The following is a 12,721-nucleotide window of genomic DNA, read 5'->3' as shown; positions in this document are numbered from 1 at the left end:
CCAGGCACGCACACACACACACACCCCACCAGCCGTCAGTGCACGCTTTCACCAGGCACACACACACACACACACACCACCAGCCGTCAGTGCACGCTTTCACCAGGCATACACCCCACCAGCCGTCAGTGCACGCTTTCACCAGGCACACAAACCACCAGCCGTCAGTGCACGCTTTCACCAGGCACACAAACCACCAGCCGTCAGTGCACGCTTTCACCAGGCACACAAACCACCAGCCGTCAGTGCACGCTTTCACCAGGCACACACACCACCAGCCGTGAGTGCATGCTTTCACCAGGCACACACATCACGAGCCGTCAGTGCACGCTTTCACCAGGCACACAAACCACCAGCCGTCAGTGCACGCTTTCACCAGGCACACAAACCACCAGCCGTCAGTGCACACTTTCACCAGGCACACACACCACCAGCCGTGAGTGCATGCTTTCACCAGGCACACACATCACGAGCCGTCAGTGCACGCTTTCACCAGGCGCACACACACCACCAGCCGTCAGTGCACGCTTTCACCAGGTACACATACCACCAGTGCACGCTTTCACCAGGCGCACGCACACACACACACACACACACACACACACACACACACACACCACCAGCCGTCAGTGCACGCTTTCACCAGGCACACCACCAGCCGTCAGTGCACGCTTTCACCAGGCACACACACACAACCAGCCGTCAGTGCACGCTTTCACCAGGCACACACACAACCAGCAGTCAGTGCACGCTTTCACCAGGCACGCACACAACCAGCAGTCAGTGCACGCTTTCACCAGGCACGCACACACACACACACACACACACACACACACACACACGCCACCAGCCGTCAGTGCACGCTTTCACCAGGCATACACCCCACCAGCCGTCAGTGCACGCTTTCACCAGGCACACAAACCACCTGCCGTCAGTGCACGCTTTCACCAGGCACACACACCACCAGCCGTGAGTGCATGCTTTCACCAGGCACACACACCACCAGCCGTCAGTGCACACTTTCACCAGGCACACACACATCACCAGCCGTCAGTGCACGCTTTCACCAGGCACACACACAACCAGCCGTCAGTCCACGCTTTCACCAGGCACACACACCACCAGCCGTCAGTCCACGCTTTCACCAGGCACACACACCACCAGCCGTCAGTCCACGCTTTCACCAGGCACACACACCACCAGCGCACAATTTCTACAGGCAAACAACACCAGTCATCAGTGCACGCATCAATTGTTAACGCATCCACAATTAACTATTATAGCAATCGCAGTATGGCGCACTTTACTTTTAAACATATTCATCTAAAGCGCAGCATGCCACCATTGCTACAAAAATAAATACACATTTTTTTGGCCTACAATTTATAGACTTTTGTTGCAGTTGGTGTTGCAACATTTAGCAATGCCAATAGCTCAAACTTAATTATCCCGATACCTATTGCATTGTAAATGCTTGTTAAAAATGGAGGACGTTTTGCAGTGATGTTATATTTTAGGAACTATGAGACCTATATACTTAATTTTGATGTCAAAAACATAGGTTTGGGGGTAGTCTCAGAGAGAAAATAACTGCTCACAGCAACCTTTTCGCCATTATCCAAAATGGTGGCTTTTTAATGATGTTTTAGCCATCATATTGGCAATTTATTTAATATTGCTTTTGTTTCAGGTTTTCCATTGATTCAAATTCGTAAACATGAGGTTGCAGAAGGTGGTACAGAGGATATTCACCTCTTGACACAGTGATGCTAACTTCAAAATCTGAGGACTCCTACAACAACAAAAAAATGTGTTATATGTCAGACTAATCCAAAAGAACAGCTAACACCTAGATGCCTATACAATCTAAGCAAACAGAGGCACAAAGCATATCACGCCACAATTACTTCGAGAAACGAGGACTGTGGTGGTGTGCTGCATTTTTAACTAAACGTGCTAATATTGAGAGATAATTGCTTTGCTTTAAATCTGGACTGGGCTCGCCACCCCTACAGAGTTCACAGGCAATTAATTCATTTTAAGTAGTTTGTCTCTGGGCTTGGCGCAGGTACGGCGTTTCACACCCCATCTATAGATGGGGCAGTGGATTCGAGTTACAATGAGGCAGTTCATCTGTGCGGAGAGCTGAAGTTATGTTTTGGTGATTTTTTTTTACTTATGGTTGTTTGCAACCGTATTAACGTTTATACATGTTTATACTGAATGTTATGTTAAGCAAAGTGATGGAGTTTGTAAAATGTGGTCCACGTGAGAAAAATAAAATAAACCAGTACAACTTTACTATTGACTTTCTAATTGTCAATTTCTTTTGGAGCAGTTTATAATAATTCTTATGTACTCACAGACGTTAGGTTGCCTACCTTCAGACTCTGCCATGCCCGACTCCACACCCTTTAACATCACCTGCGCATTGTCCCTATGTTAGAGTTTCCACTGTTTTTATTTCCCAATTCCAGCACTGTAACTTCTTACAATGAGTCTGAATAAAAGCAATTCGCATACCGAAAACAATTTTAAATCATCAACACCCCCCTTACGCTCTCACATCTCTCCATTGGGACAAGCGGACAACCCCTCCACACCCCCATCAAAACAGTTTTGTCCTCTTTGAGAGAAGGCACAGCTGTTGCGCTCCGAGCACCTTACCTAAAGGGGTAATAGTACGAGCTGGTGCTTAAGTATAGCGGTGGTCCTCTGTGTGGGTTATAACGTGCTGAACATAGGCCAAGGTGACATTGTACAGTCAGGGAGGGGAGGCAGGTGGAAATTCCCAAGCGGGCACTTTAGACAGCAAATTGTTAAAAAAAAAGTAATACAATTCCATGAGCTTTAAAATGTAAGATGACACAGTAGGCTTATTTTTCCAAGTTTGATATGGGAGGCTGACAAAGCACTAGATCAGTTTTTCTAAGGAAATGCCTGGTGTTTAAATGCAATGTGTTTGGGGAGGGTTGTTTATATTGGTTCTTGCATGGGCTTGGCAGAAAATATATGTGCAACCCTGCACTGCCAGCTCTGCACTGGCATCTGAGAGGGTTTTAAATCACAAGCAGCCTAGCCCCATCCTGTACCATGTCTGGCGCGCCCTTTAAGCAGGTGGTACTACTCGCTGCAGCAGTCTCACCTCAACCGGTCGGGACGCCGGTATCCTGCAGGGAATATTCCAAGTGAAAAGCTGCTGGGGTGCGCAGCACACAGAGCAGGTGCTACGGGAAGATGCTCGTACAGAGACCGGTAGCTGCCGTAGGACAGGAAGGTGAAAATGACACGCCTGTGACGCCAGTACAGGCCGGGTGGGCTGCAAACCAGCACACTGCCCGCATAGAAGTTAACAGGCAAGCCGCCATCCAATCGTAGGGCTGAGTGCCGTCTTCCGGGATCCCTTAACCAATAATACATTGGTAGACCTCTCTCAGCCAATCCATAGCAACCGTGTAGTTTAATAGCACTATTGGCCAATGAACAGTCGACAATAGCTTCCCAGCCAGTCACATGACAAAAGTTCAACAAACCAATCCCTGATTGTCACAGTACTGCCCTATCTAAACAGGATATGTTTTCTTACACCTGATTGAGTGTGTATGCTTAGAGCCGCTGTTTCGGTCCTCGTGCGCAGTGATTGCCGTGTTTACCATTGATAAAGCGCAAACTTGGTAGGACTTGCACGTTCAATGCTTGTCGTCAAGAGGCTCTGGGGCATTTGTGTGGCGCCCGCGGGTACAGAGAAGGCATCTTAGGTTGCTGTTCTCCGCGGGAACCAGCATGTTGTGCGAAAGGTGGAGCATGGTGGCAGAGATCGTGCTGCATATAGATGAGCCCGGCGAGGACAGTGACATTGTCTGTCTTTGCTCCAGAGCCTTTTCAAAGTAAGCGCACGTACAATTCTTATTTTTTCACGTGCATTTATTATACCGAGCTGATGTTGTTTGGCGCACTTTTTTTTGCAATGGAACATTTTATAGCGCTTTCTTCTTAGATTGTCTTAAGCTCTGTATTTTGAAGAAGGTTACTTTGGAGACCCTCCTCCCACTTTCTACCCTGTCCTGTACACCGCTCACCTCTCTGACAAGGTAACAGCCACTCTAATCCTTTGCAGTCACGAATACTGTCGCATTTGGAAATAGAAAAGTACCCGTACATTGGGTAAGAGGAGCACTTGGCATGTCTTTGGATCCCCTGGCAACTCAATGTAAAAGATGGCTATTTCTATAATATTGATACATTTTAAATGAAGATACCAAACATTTTGAGTCTTTCTGAATAGAAAAAATAGCCATGAAGTGTCAGTGCATCAAACCACGCGAAACACGTGTTGGCTGCTTTCATTAGTTATATAATAGGTTGTTCTTTTCTTCACTAATGTTATTAGATTAATTATGACTTATAAGAACACCAACCAATAATTGGGTAAATAATCTGTTGTGGAATAACGACTATGGCCAATAAACTACAAACTGGTTATCAGTTTTCTGTGAAAGGACAATTAGGCCTGATACATGATGTGTGGTAAATAGTGCAATATATTCATTTAGCAGTGTATTGCTTTTACAACATTAGTGTCTGTGCAATTCAATGATGTCCGATATGTATTTATAGGTCTTTTTCATACAACACTTTTTGTAATAAAATATCTTCATTGTAATTTTATTTCATTGTTGCCTCTCCTCCCGACCCCCCCAAATTGCAATGCTTTTTTGATGTTACAGTTGAAATACATGTACAAATGCATAGTGTTTCTCTCTGAGAGCGTTTCCTTGCCAAAAGAACATTAAGTGGATAGTAAATTACCTTGCTAATAGAAGTACTATTGTTCAGCAGAGGCCTATAAAAAGCAGCAAACCTGTAGTGGGCCAAATTGTCAACATGGATAGAAGACATGTAGATTTCCCCCAACTTTGTCTTGACATAAAATGTATGTGTTTTGTGCTATCTTTCTATGTGTAGGACTCGAGTGACGCTTGTCACGTTATGTCATGTAACCAAGCATTTGTGTATTGTGCATCTACCAATGGTGGCATCATGGTGCTGATTACAGGTAGTTGTTTGGAGAGATGCGTGTTTGTAATATTGCCTATGTAGAAAGAGTGGTTCGAGGTACACAAGGGCCTAATCTCTTTGTCTAATCTGCTTGTGTTTCAGCAAACACTAAGCTGATAGTATGCATGCATTGTTTAATAGAGGTAGAGGGGAAATATGATGTGAATTGCACAACATTTGTTCCTGATTGTATGGCAGTATCTTGCTTGGTGTGCTACCCCTTTGTCAATGCGGTAGTCGTTTCACACTAAGGGATTAAAGTAAGTTGTTTATTGCTGAACTTAAAAGAGCTGATGTCACAGTCTCCGTAAATCCCCAGCCCCTCAATAGTAGGTTTGTGTGTTTCTTTAACAAGCTCTGAAGGTGCAGGCCACGAAAGTTCTTACCAGAGATCCCCAGGAATATCAACGACGGTATCAGTATGTGGGGGTATAAACTGGGAACTGTGAAAGATAAGAAAGCAGATATCTGTTATTTGTTGAAGTAATATAGGTTATTGACAAGGGAGGGGCCAGGATTATGTGTGCCAAGGAACTTCAGGAGACATAAATTGCAGAGATTCTGTCCATGGGCACTTTCCAGGCAAAGCAGCTCAGATAGGGAAATTGTTACAGGAGGTCACTCTACCTTTGTTGCAGGGTAACTTAAAAATGAACAAAAGACAGACTCCTCTCTGGCAAGTAAGAACAACTCTACTGTTGCGATGGGCAAATCGACTGTCTTCACACAGGCAAGCAGCTAGTCTCAATTTGCTGCATCATAGACAGCTATTCTCACACAGAGTTAAACAATGGGGGTTGCAAAAGTTTAAGAAATAGATTATTAGACGGTACACTTTAATGATAAAAAAACATGAGGCCAACTGTGACCCTAACCTTTAACCTAATTCTCTACACATTCTTTATTGCCGTTTCTAACAATGCTTAACAAAGTATTCTTCTACTTGTGAATACATGTGTATTTTAGGTTGAATGCAGGCTTGTTGAATTGTGGGCTTTATCATTGTGCACATAAGACCTCTTTATCGGATTCTGTGTTTTAAATCTCCTTGTCCTACTGTCTAATCAAGTTTCAATCTATTTGGAAGCACAAATACATGGGTGCATTCGTGTGTTAAGGCCATACATACATTCAAGCTTCCTAAACACGAGTTGGCCTTTAACTGCAACCCTTTCAAGCTATTCATTCTATTATGTACTCAAGTGAACTCTTCACCTCTCTCTTGTTGGCACAAGTTTTTTGGCCTGCGCTGCTTTTACCACGTATACTGTGTGATGCATTATGCTTTCGTATTTTCCACAACACCTTGATCCTTCACTTTGACGGTCTGACTGGATGCCCTGGGAGAATAGGTTAAGAAAGATCATTTAGAGCAGGGGTCTCTAACTGTTTCACTAATGAGTTATGTTCAATGGAAATTACCCTGATCTATTAATATTATTATTGTTGTACACCTCAGACAAAATTAGCACTGCTTGTGGCACCCACTTAAGTAGCCCTTTAAACATATCTCAGGCCTGCCATTGCAAAGCCTGTGTGTGCAGTGTTAAACAGCCATGTCGACCTAGCTAAGTAAACCTGTTCCCAGGCCCAAACCTTCCTTTTTTTTTTTTTTTAGATAAAAGACACCCCTATGGTAGTCCCTGGACAGCAGAGTGCAGGGTGCAAAGATTTAAAAAAGTATGGCATGTACTTTTAAGTTTTACATTTCCTGATAGTGAAAAAATGAAGTTTGTTTTTCACTACTGCAAGGCCTACCTCTCCTATAGGATTGGAGCCATATTGCATTTTATACGTGTAATTTCCAAGTGGGAAGAGATAATTGGTTCACGTTTGGTGTCTCTGGAATCCTAATTTAAAATCCTAACTTATGGTAAAGTTGATTTTAAATTACAGTTATGAAAATGCTACTTTTAGAAAGTTGTCCTTATCTTGCCATGGCCATTTAGTGCCTGCAGCCTGTCTCTAACCACATGGCTGGGTGTAATTGGTAGTTGCGCTTTGTGTATTGCTCCTAGACAGGAATGAGACACATTGGGAGCTTACATGTGATGGGATGGGCCTACAATGGCAGGATAGGAGGGAGGAACTGGGCCCAGCCTCACTTACACCTGAATAGGCTGTGTTCTGTCTCCACAAAAAGGCCTGCATACCCTGAGGGTAAGTCTGGAGCCATGGCAGGGAAGGCATGGCATCTGTGCTATCCAAAGGCATGCCTCTACAAGCTTCTCCCCACTTCAAATGCACAACTGTGTATAATAGAAGGACATCAGACAACACCACTTCAGTACACTCCTTGACCTTTGAATTTTCTGCCAGGAAGAAGGACTGCTGTGCTTATGTAAGGACTGCTGGACTGCTTCCCCGAAGGAACTGCTGTGCTGACCTGCTGCCTGCTGTCCTCTTGCCTGGGTGAGAATGACTGGACTTGTATCGCTTGAACCCAGAACCCAGAGTAACTCAAGGGCATTTTGGCTGGGCTCCTGATCTGAGGCCACCTGGACAAGCCTTGCCTCTGCACCTGGATCTACCAGCTGTGAGTCTACCCTGCCATGTGGCGCCACCACAATCCTGGACCCTTGCAAGTGGGCTTAAGGTGCTTTGCCAGCTTCTGTGGATCCAGTGGAACCAATGCATCTCTTCTGGTGCACAGCAGAAACCCGGGCAGAAGCCCTGCATCTCTGCTGCTGCTTGTATTGAACAGTCGCAAGAACTCTCATTACTGCTGCAACCCACATCACCTTCGGAACAGCAGCTGCGTGACTCATCCTTGGCGCAGACCCTGTCATCTCTTGTTGGCGGCAGCCCCGACGACAGACTCTGCATCACAGCTCCTCTGAACCGACTCATCGCCCCGATTGCATGACCCATCCCTGACTCCTGACTTCACATTTCAAGCCCCATTGATGACATCCTCGACACATCAGGACCTCCCACCGCAGCATCCCCGCATCTTGTAACTGATGCATTGCCTCGGTTGCACAACGCATCTTCGACATAGATCCATTCAGCGCTCTGCAAACCAGGATTTAAAGTACTCTGTTTGGCGGGCCAAACCTTGTCCCTGTAGCCTTCCCATGCTCCAACGCAGTCAGCCTGAACTTGTGGCTTTGTCTCAGTCCAGCACAACCAGATATCCGTAGTTGGGGCTTTACACCTTGTAGGGCTATTTGCTCTAAAATCGTTAAAATTCAATATCTCCAGTTCCACTAATTCGATTTTTGTTGTTTTGATCTTGTTTTACTTATTAAATTAAGCTTTTTTTTCTAAATCTAGTGAGGGCTGTTTGTGTGTGTCGTTCCCTCCCCGCCCGCTGTTTTACTGTTTAATGTGTTGCACAAATACTTTACAATTTTCCTCTAAGTTAAGCCTGCTTGCTCTATGCCAAGCTACCAGGGGGGAGCACAGGTTAAGTTGGGGTTTGCTGGTGCCCTACTTTTACTAGGATTGTGGTTCCTGCTTGACCAGTGCTCAAACTCCAGTCAACCGTTAACCCCATTCATAACACAGTAGCTACACCAAAATATTTCAAAATTGTTTGTATTTTCAAAACTTCCATGATTGTTTTAAAAAACATAATTCTAGAAAAAACCCTGGAGTGGCCAAATGCATACAATGAACAAACCAACCCCCTTCATCTAAAAGCGTTTCCAGACAACAGAACAGAAAACCAAGCATATTATGGAAAGTAGGAGCTACAGCCCAGACCCAATAAGGGGAGCTACTGTCTAATCTTAGTTTGAAATCCAATGAACCTAAACTAACAACCACTGTCCTTGCAGACCTATATAAGGATCAAGCTATTGATAGAGCCAATAGGTTGGGCATTGGCTGCCATTCATTTGACTTGTAAATGCCTGTTTTATTTTTCATGTTTTTTCAAAACCTGATTGTTGGAGAAAACCTGATTGTCGTCAGTGAAGCAAAAGAAAAACTGGCTAAAAGCAAAAAATTTTTTACGTCTTAGAAGGCACACATTACCATAGTAGGCCCTAGCATTGAATGGAACTATTTTGTGTGTTGTCGGTCTCCCTGTGAAAGGGCAAAATTCCATCACTTGTAGTGAAGTTAGCCAATAGCTAAAGTGGGCTGCTCCTTTGCACCGTCCTATGTGCAGCAGAGGGCGGGAGAAACATTTGAATGACTCAATAACAGACCAGTGGGTAAAGAGAACTAGCTGAAAGCTCCTCAAGTATGTCGTAGTTATAAGTTTAGTAAAATAAAAAGGTCTTGGCTAACTCGAGACCTAAAAAATAAAGTTCACCATCTAGCTGAACGTCACATTCAAATATGTAGCAAACGGTTACATCAGTAGGATGGATGAGCCAAGCGACCAGTTAATGTCTCAATATTTTCAAACTGTGAAACAGGAATGCTTCGCGATATTAGAATAGAGCATGCACATACTCTCATCTAAAACATGTACAGAAGATGAAACAACAACTGGATCTAGCATAGCAACTTTTATTTGCTTTAACCCCTTCGACGCTGATGACGAGCTCAGCTCGTCATCAGCGACGCCTGTCGTACGCTGATGACGAGCTGAGCTCGTCATGTAACGCGGGTTTTTTAAAAACGCAGCGCGCAGCGGGAAAACCGCTAGCGCGCATGCGGTTAACACACATTGAAGTCACAGATAGAAGAAAGCAAGTCCTGATCAGAGAGTGAACCAAAAAGAGTGGAAGATTGTAGACTGAATACATCTTCCAACAGTTAGGGAATCGAGACGGAGGTAAGTTGAAGTAATTCTGATGGAAAGAAAGCGTCTTGTACACCAATTGCTACCGGAAGAGAATTTAACCCGGTACAAGATCCTGCATAGGAATAATCTACTCCCAATAAAAGATGTTGACTTGCCAAATGTTTCGGGTTAACAGAGAATCAGTTGCTCTTGACACACAAAGAAATGAGAAGACTGAAAGGCAAAGGTCTGAAGGAAAAAACACATAATTTGAAGTAAATGCAAAAAAGATCAGCAGAGAAAAGTATAGACAGTGACGAATTTGAATCTGAAATTTCTGATAAAAAGAACACTTACTGCCCTTGTTGCTGCTGCTTACTTTGGCCACGAATTCTTTGCTGACCCCTAGCAGATACCACGGACCCGCCCGCCTGTCTCCCGCTGCCCGGCTGCTCTTTTTCCAGCTAGAGCGGGGCCGCCGAGAGGAGACCTGCGAGGGGCGAACTACATCCCCCAGAAGCCCTTGCGGTAATCAGTGTCACCTGGGAGCGCCAGGCGGCGCTTTAAAACGGCATCAGACCCATCGAGTGGGGGAACACTTACTGCCCTTGTTGGTGCTGCTTACTTTGGCCACGAATTCTTTGCTGACCCCTAGCTGATACCACGGACCCGCCCGCCTGTCTCCCGCTGCCCGGCTGCTCTTTTTCCAGCTAGAGCGGGGCCGCCGAGAGGAGACCGGCGAGGGGCGAACTACATCCCCCAGAAGCCCTTGCGGTAATCCGTGTCACCTGGGAGCGCCAGGCGGCGCTTTAAAACGGCATCAGACCCATCGAGTGGGGGAACACTTACTGCCCTTGTTGCTGCTGCTTACTTTGGCCACAAATTCTTTGTTGACCCCTAGCTGATACCACGGACCCGCCCGCCTGTCTCCCGCTGCCCGGCTGCTCTTTTTCCAGCTAGAGCGGGGCCGCCGAGAGGAGACCGGCGAGGGGCGAACTACATCCCCCAGAAGCCCTTGCGGTAATCCGTGTCACCTGGGAGCGCCAGGCGGTACTTTAAAACGGCATCAGACCCATCGAGTGGGGGAACACTTACTGCCCTTGTTGCTGCTGCTTACTTTGGCCACAAATTCTTTGTTGACCCCTAGCTGATACCACGGACCCGCCCGCCTGTCTCCCGCTGCCCGGCTGCTCTTTTTCCAGCTAGAGCGGGGCCGCCGAGAGGAGACCGGCGAGGGGCGAACTACATCCCCCAGAAGCCCTTGCGGTAATCCGTGTCACCTGGGAGCGCCAGGCGGCGCTTTAAAACGGCATCAGACCCGTCTCGTGGGTCGCCGGGCGAAGCCCGGGCCAAGGGCGGGCCCGTCCTATCCCGTCACAGACCGGAGGAGACTGGACTGGGCCCCCCTCCAACAGTGTATACAAGGTAACGCCCTCATGCTGCCTGATATCTTTCTAATTTACTCACCGTGCCTAGACAGTTTGTCATCATAACATAAAATATATAAGACTGGAGTCGGTCACCCCCTGTTTTTCCACGATTGTTAGATTATTTTCTCCCAATTAAATGTCACCGAGGGGTACCAGAAGTAAAACACTCCAAAACATGGCTAAAACTGTCGGCCCCATTGATTAATTTATCACTAAAGCCAATCAAACTATTGATCAGACTATAGTATTATTAGATCGTCGAGTATCTTATGAACTGGCACAAGCAAGACGATCGTCACTGGGACCCTTGACATCAGCGCAAACACCTCTAACTCAATCGGAGAAGGTAGCTGCCCCGAAAACACGTGCGGACATCCACGGCATCCCAAACCTGGTCGATCTGTCCGCGTCTCTTTCATTGTTGGACTCGCAACTGACCCAGGCGCTCGAACAAACGCCTGACATTTTTGCGAGTCCGCCTCTGCAGGACAACAACCCCGACCAGAATGAACAAAGGGGGCTAAGGGAGGGAGCAATTCCGAAACAGAAGAGCACAAGTAAAAAAAAATCGAAAAATACTAAAACTTCAAAAACAAATAAGTTACAACATACGCCACGTCCCAAGAATCAGAGAGAGAGAAATAAATCAAATGAGCAAAGGCAGAAAAACAATATCTCCAATGAAGCAACAGCAGACAATAGTGCCATTAATTCCCATCTCATTGTTGTGGACCATAGCGCGAACGAAAGTAATAATGACAGTGCTCACAAGGAAGATCTAGATCCTCACTCGGACAAGGGATATAAAATAAGCGAAACAGATCAGCATCTGATGGTACAGATAGCTGAACTAATAAAACATCAGCTACAGCCCATTCAAAGGAGCCTGGAAGTCATAGAGAAGCAAATAGCAGTATTAGCTGCCACCTTAAAAGACCCTGCAAATTTAAGGAATCAAGGGCTGACCAATATGGGAGGACCAGAAAACAAAACCGTTAACACCAAGTCAGGACAATCTTCCAATAACGTCACGATTGCAATTAATACCCCTACCACTAAGGTAGGAGAAATTGTCAAAAATTCAACTAACCGCCCTGCAACTCCAAAAACTAAGTCCCCCCAAAAGCTCCCTAAGAAAGTTTCAGCCTTACAGAAAAACCCACCCCCAACAAACATCCCTCCTAAGCGACTCCTAACAAATACCCCACATCATGAACAGCCACAGAGGTATAACACCCAAGTAGAACGGATAAAGAAGGGATGGATTAAACCCATAAACCTTCCCCCTGAGGCAACCCCGTTTGTAGCCATTCTGACAGGGGTCCCTGAACTGAGTCATGACACAGATGAACCAACTTGGTCCCTATTAAATAAAGTTCGGCATTGGTTGAATGCCAACAGACCAAACCCGCAAAACCATGTTACCAGAATTAGCACAGCACGAAGGGTTTCATGGATAGGACATCAACAAAAAACAATCCCGGGTGACTGTGTCATAGTTAATTTTGAAAACCCTCGGGCAGTCGACTATATTTGCTCTTGGGATACAGTG

At 45.8% G+C, this 12,721-nt stretch overlaps 2 protein-coding genes across 5 annotated transcripts in view; one reads left to right on the top strand and one right to left on the bottom strand.

The window, feature by feature from the left end:
* The window catches only part of TMEM68 (transmembrane protein 68), a 128,916-nt gene extending 125,534 nt beyond the window's left edge, over positions 1–3,382 (bottom strand). Inside the window, exon 1 of one of the 4 annotated variants that reach the window (XM_078687297.1) lies at positions 3,146–3,382. The gene's annotated coding sequence lies outside the window, so the exon portion shown is untranslated. The remainder of the gene's footprint in view (positions 1–3,145) is intronic. The other 3 variants (XM_078687298.1, XM_078687299.1, XM_078687300.1) reach the window with 3 other exon arrangements.
* A 195-nt stretch (positions 3,383–3,577) lies between these two features.
* TGS1 (trimethylguanosine synthase 1) overlaps positions 3,578–12,721 on the top strand; it is a 345,615-nt gene continuing 336,471 nt past the window's right edge. The window contains exon 1 of the mRNA XM_078687296.1: positions 3,578–3,887. Within this exon, the coding sequence (XP_078543422.1) occupies positions 3,784–3,887 (104 nt within the window). The 5' untranslated portion in view covers positions 3,578–3,783. The remainder of the gene's footprint in view (positions 3,888–12,721) is intronic.

This window comes from Lissotriton helveticus, chromosome 4_1 (assembly GCF_964261635.1).
Source record: "Lissotriton helveticus chromosome 4_1, aLisHel1.1, whole genome shotgun sequence".
NCBI lineage: Eukaryota > Metazoa > Chordata > Amphibia > Caudata > Salamandridae > Lissotriton > Lissotriton helveticus.
This window is presented reverse-complemented; position numbering and strand designations above follow the sequence as displayed.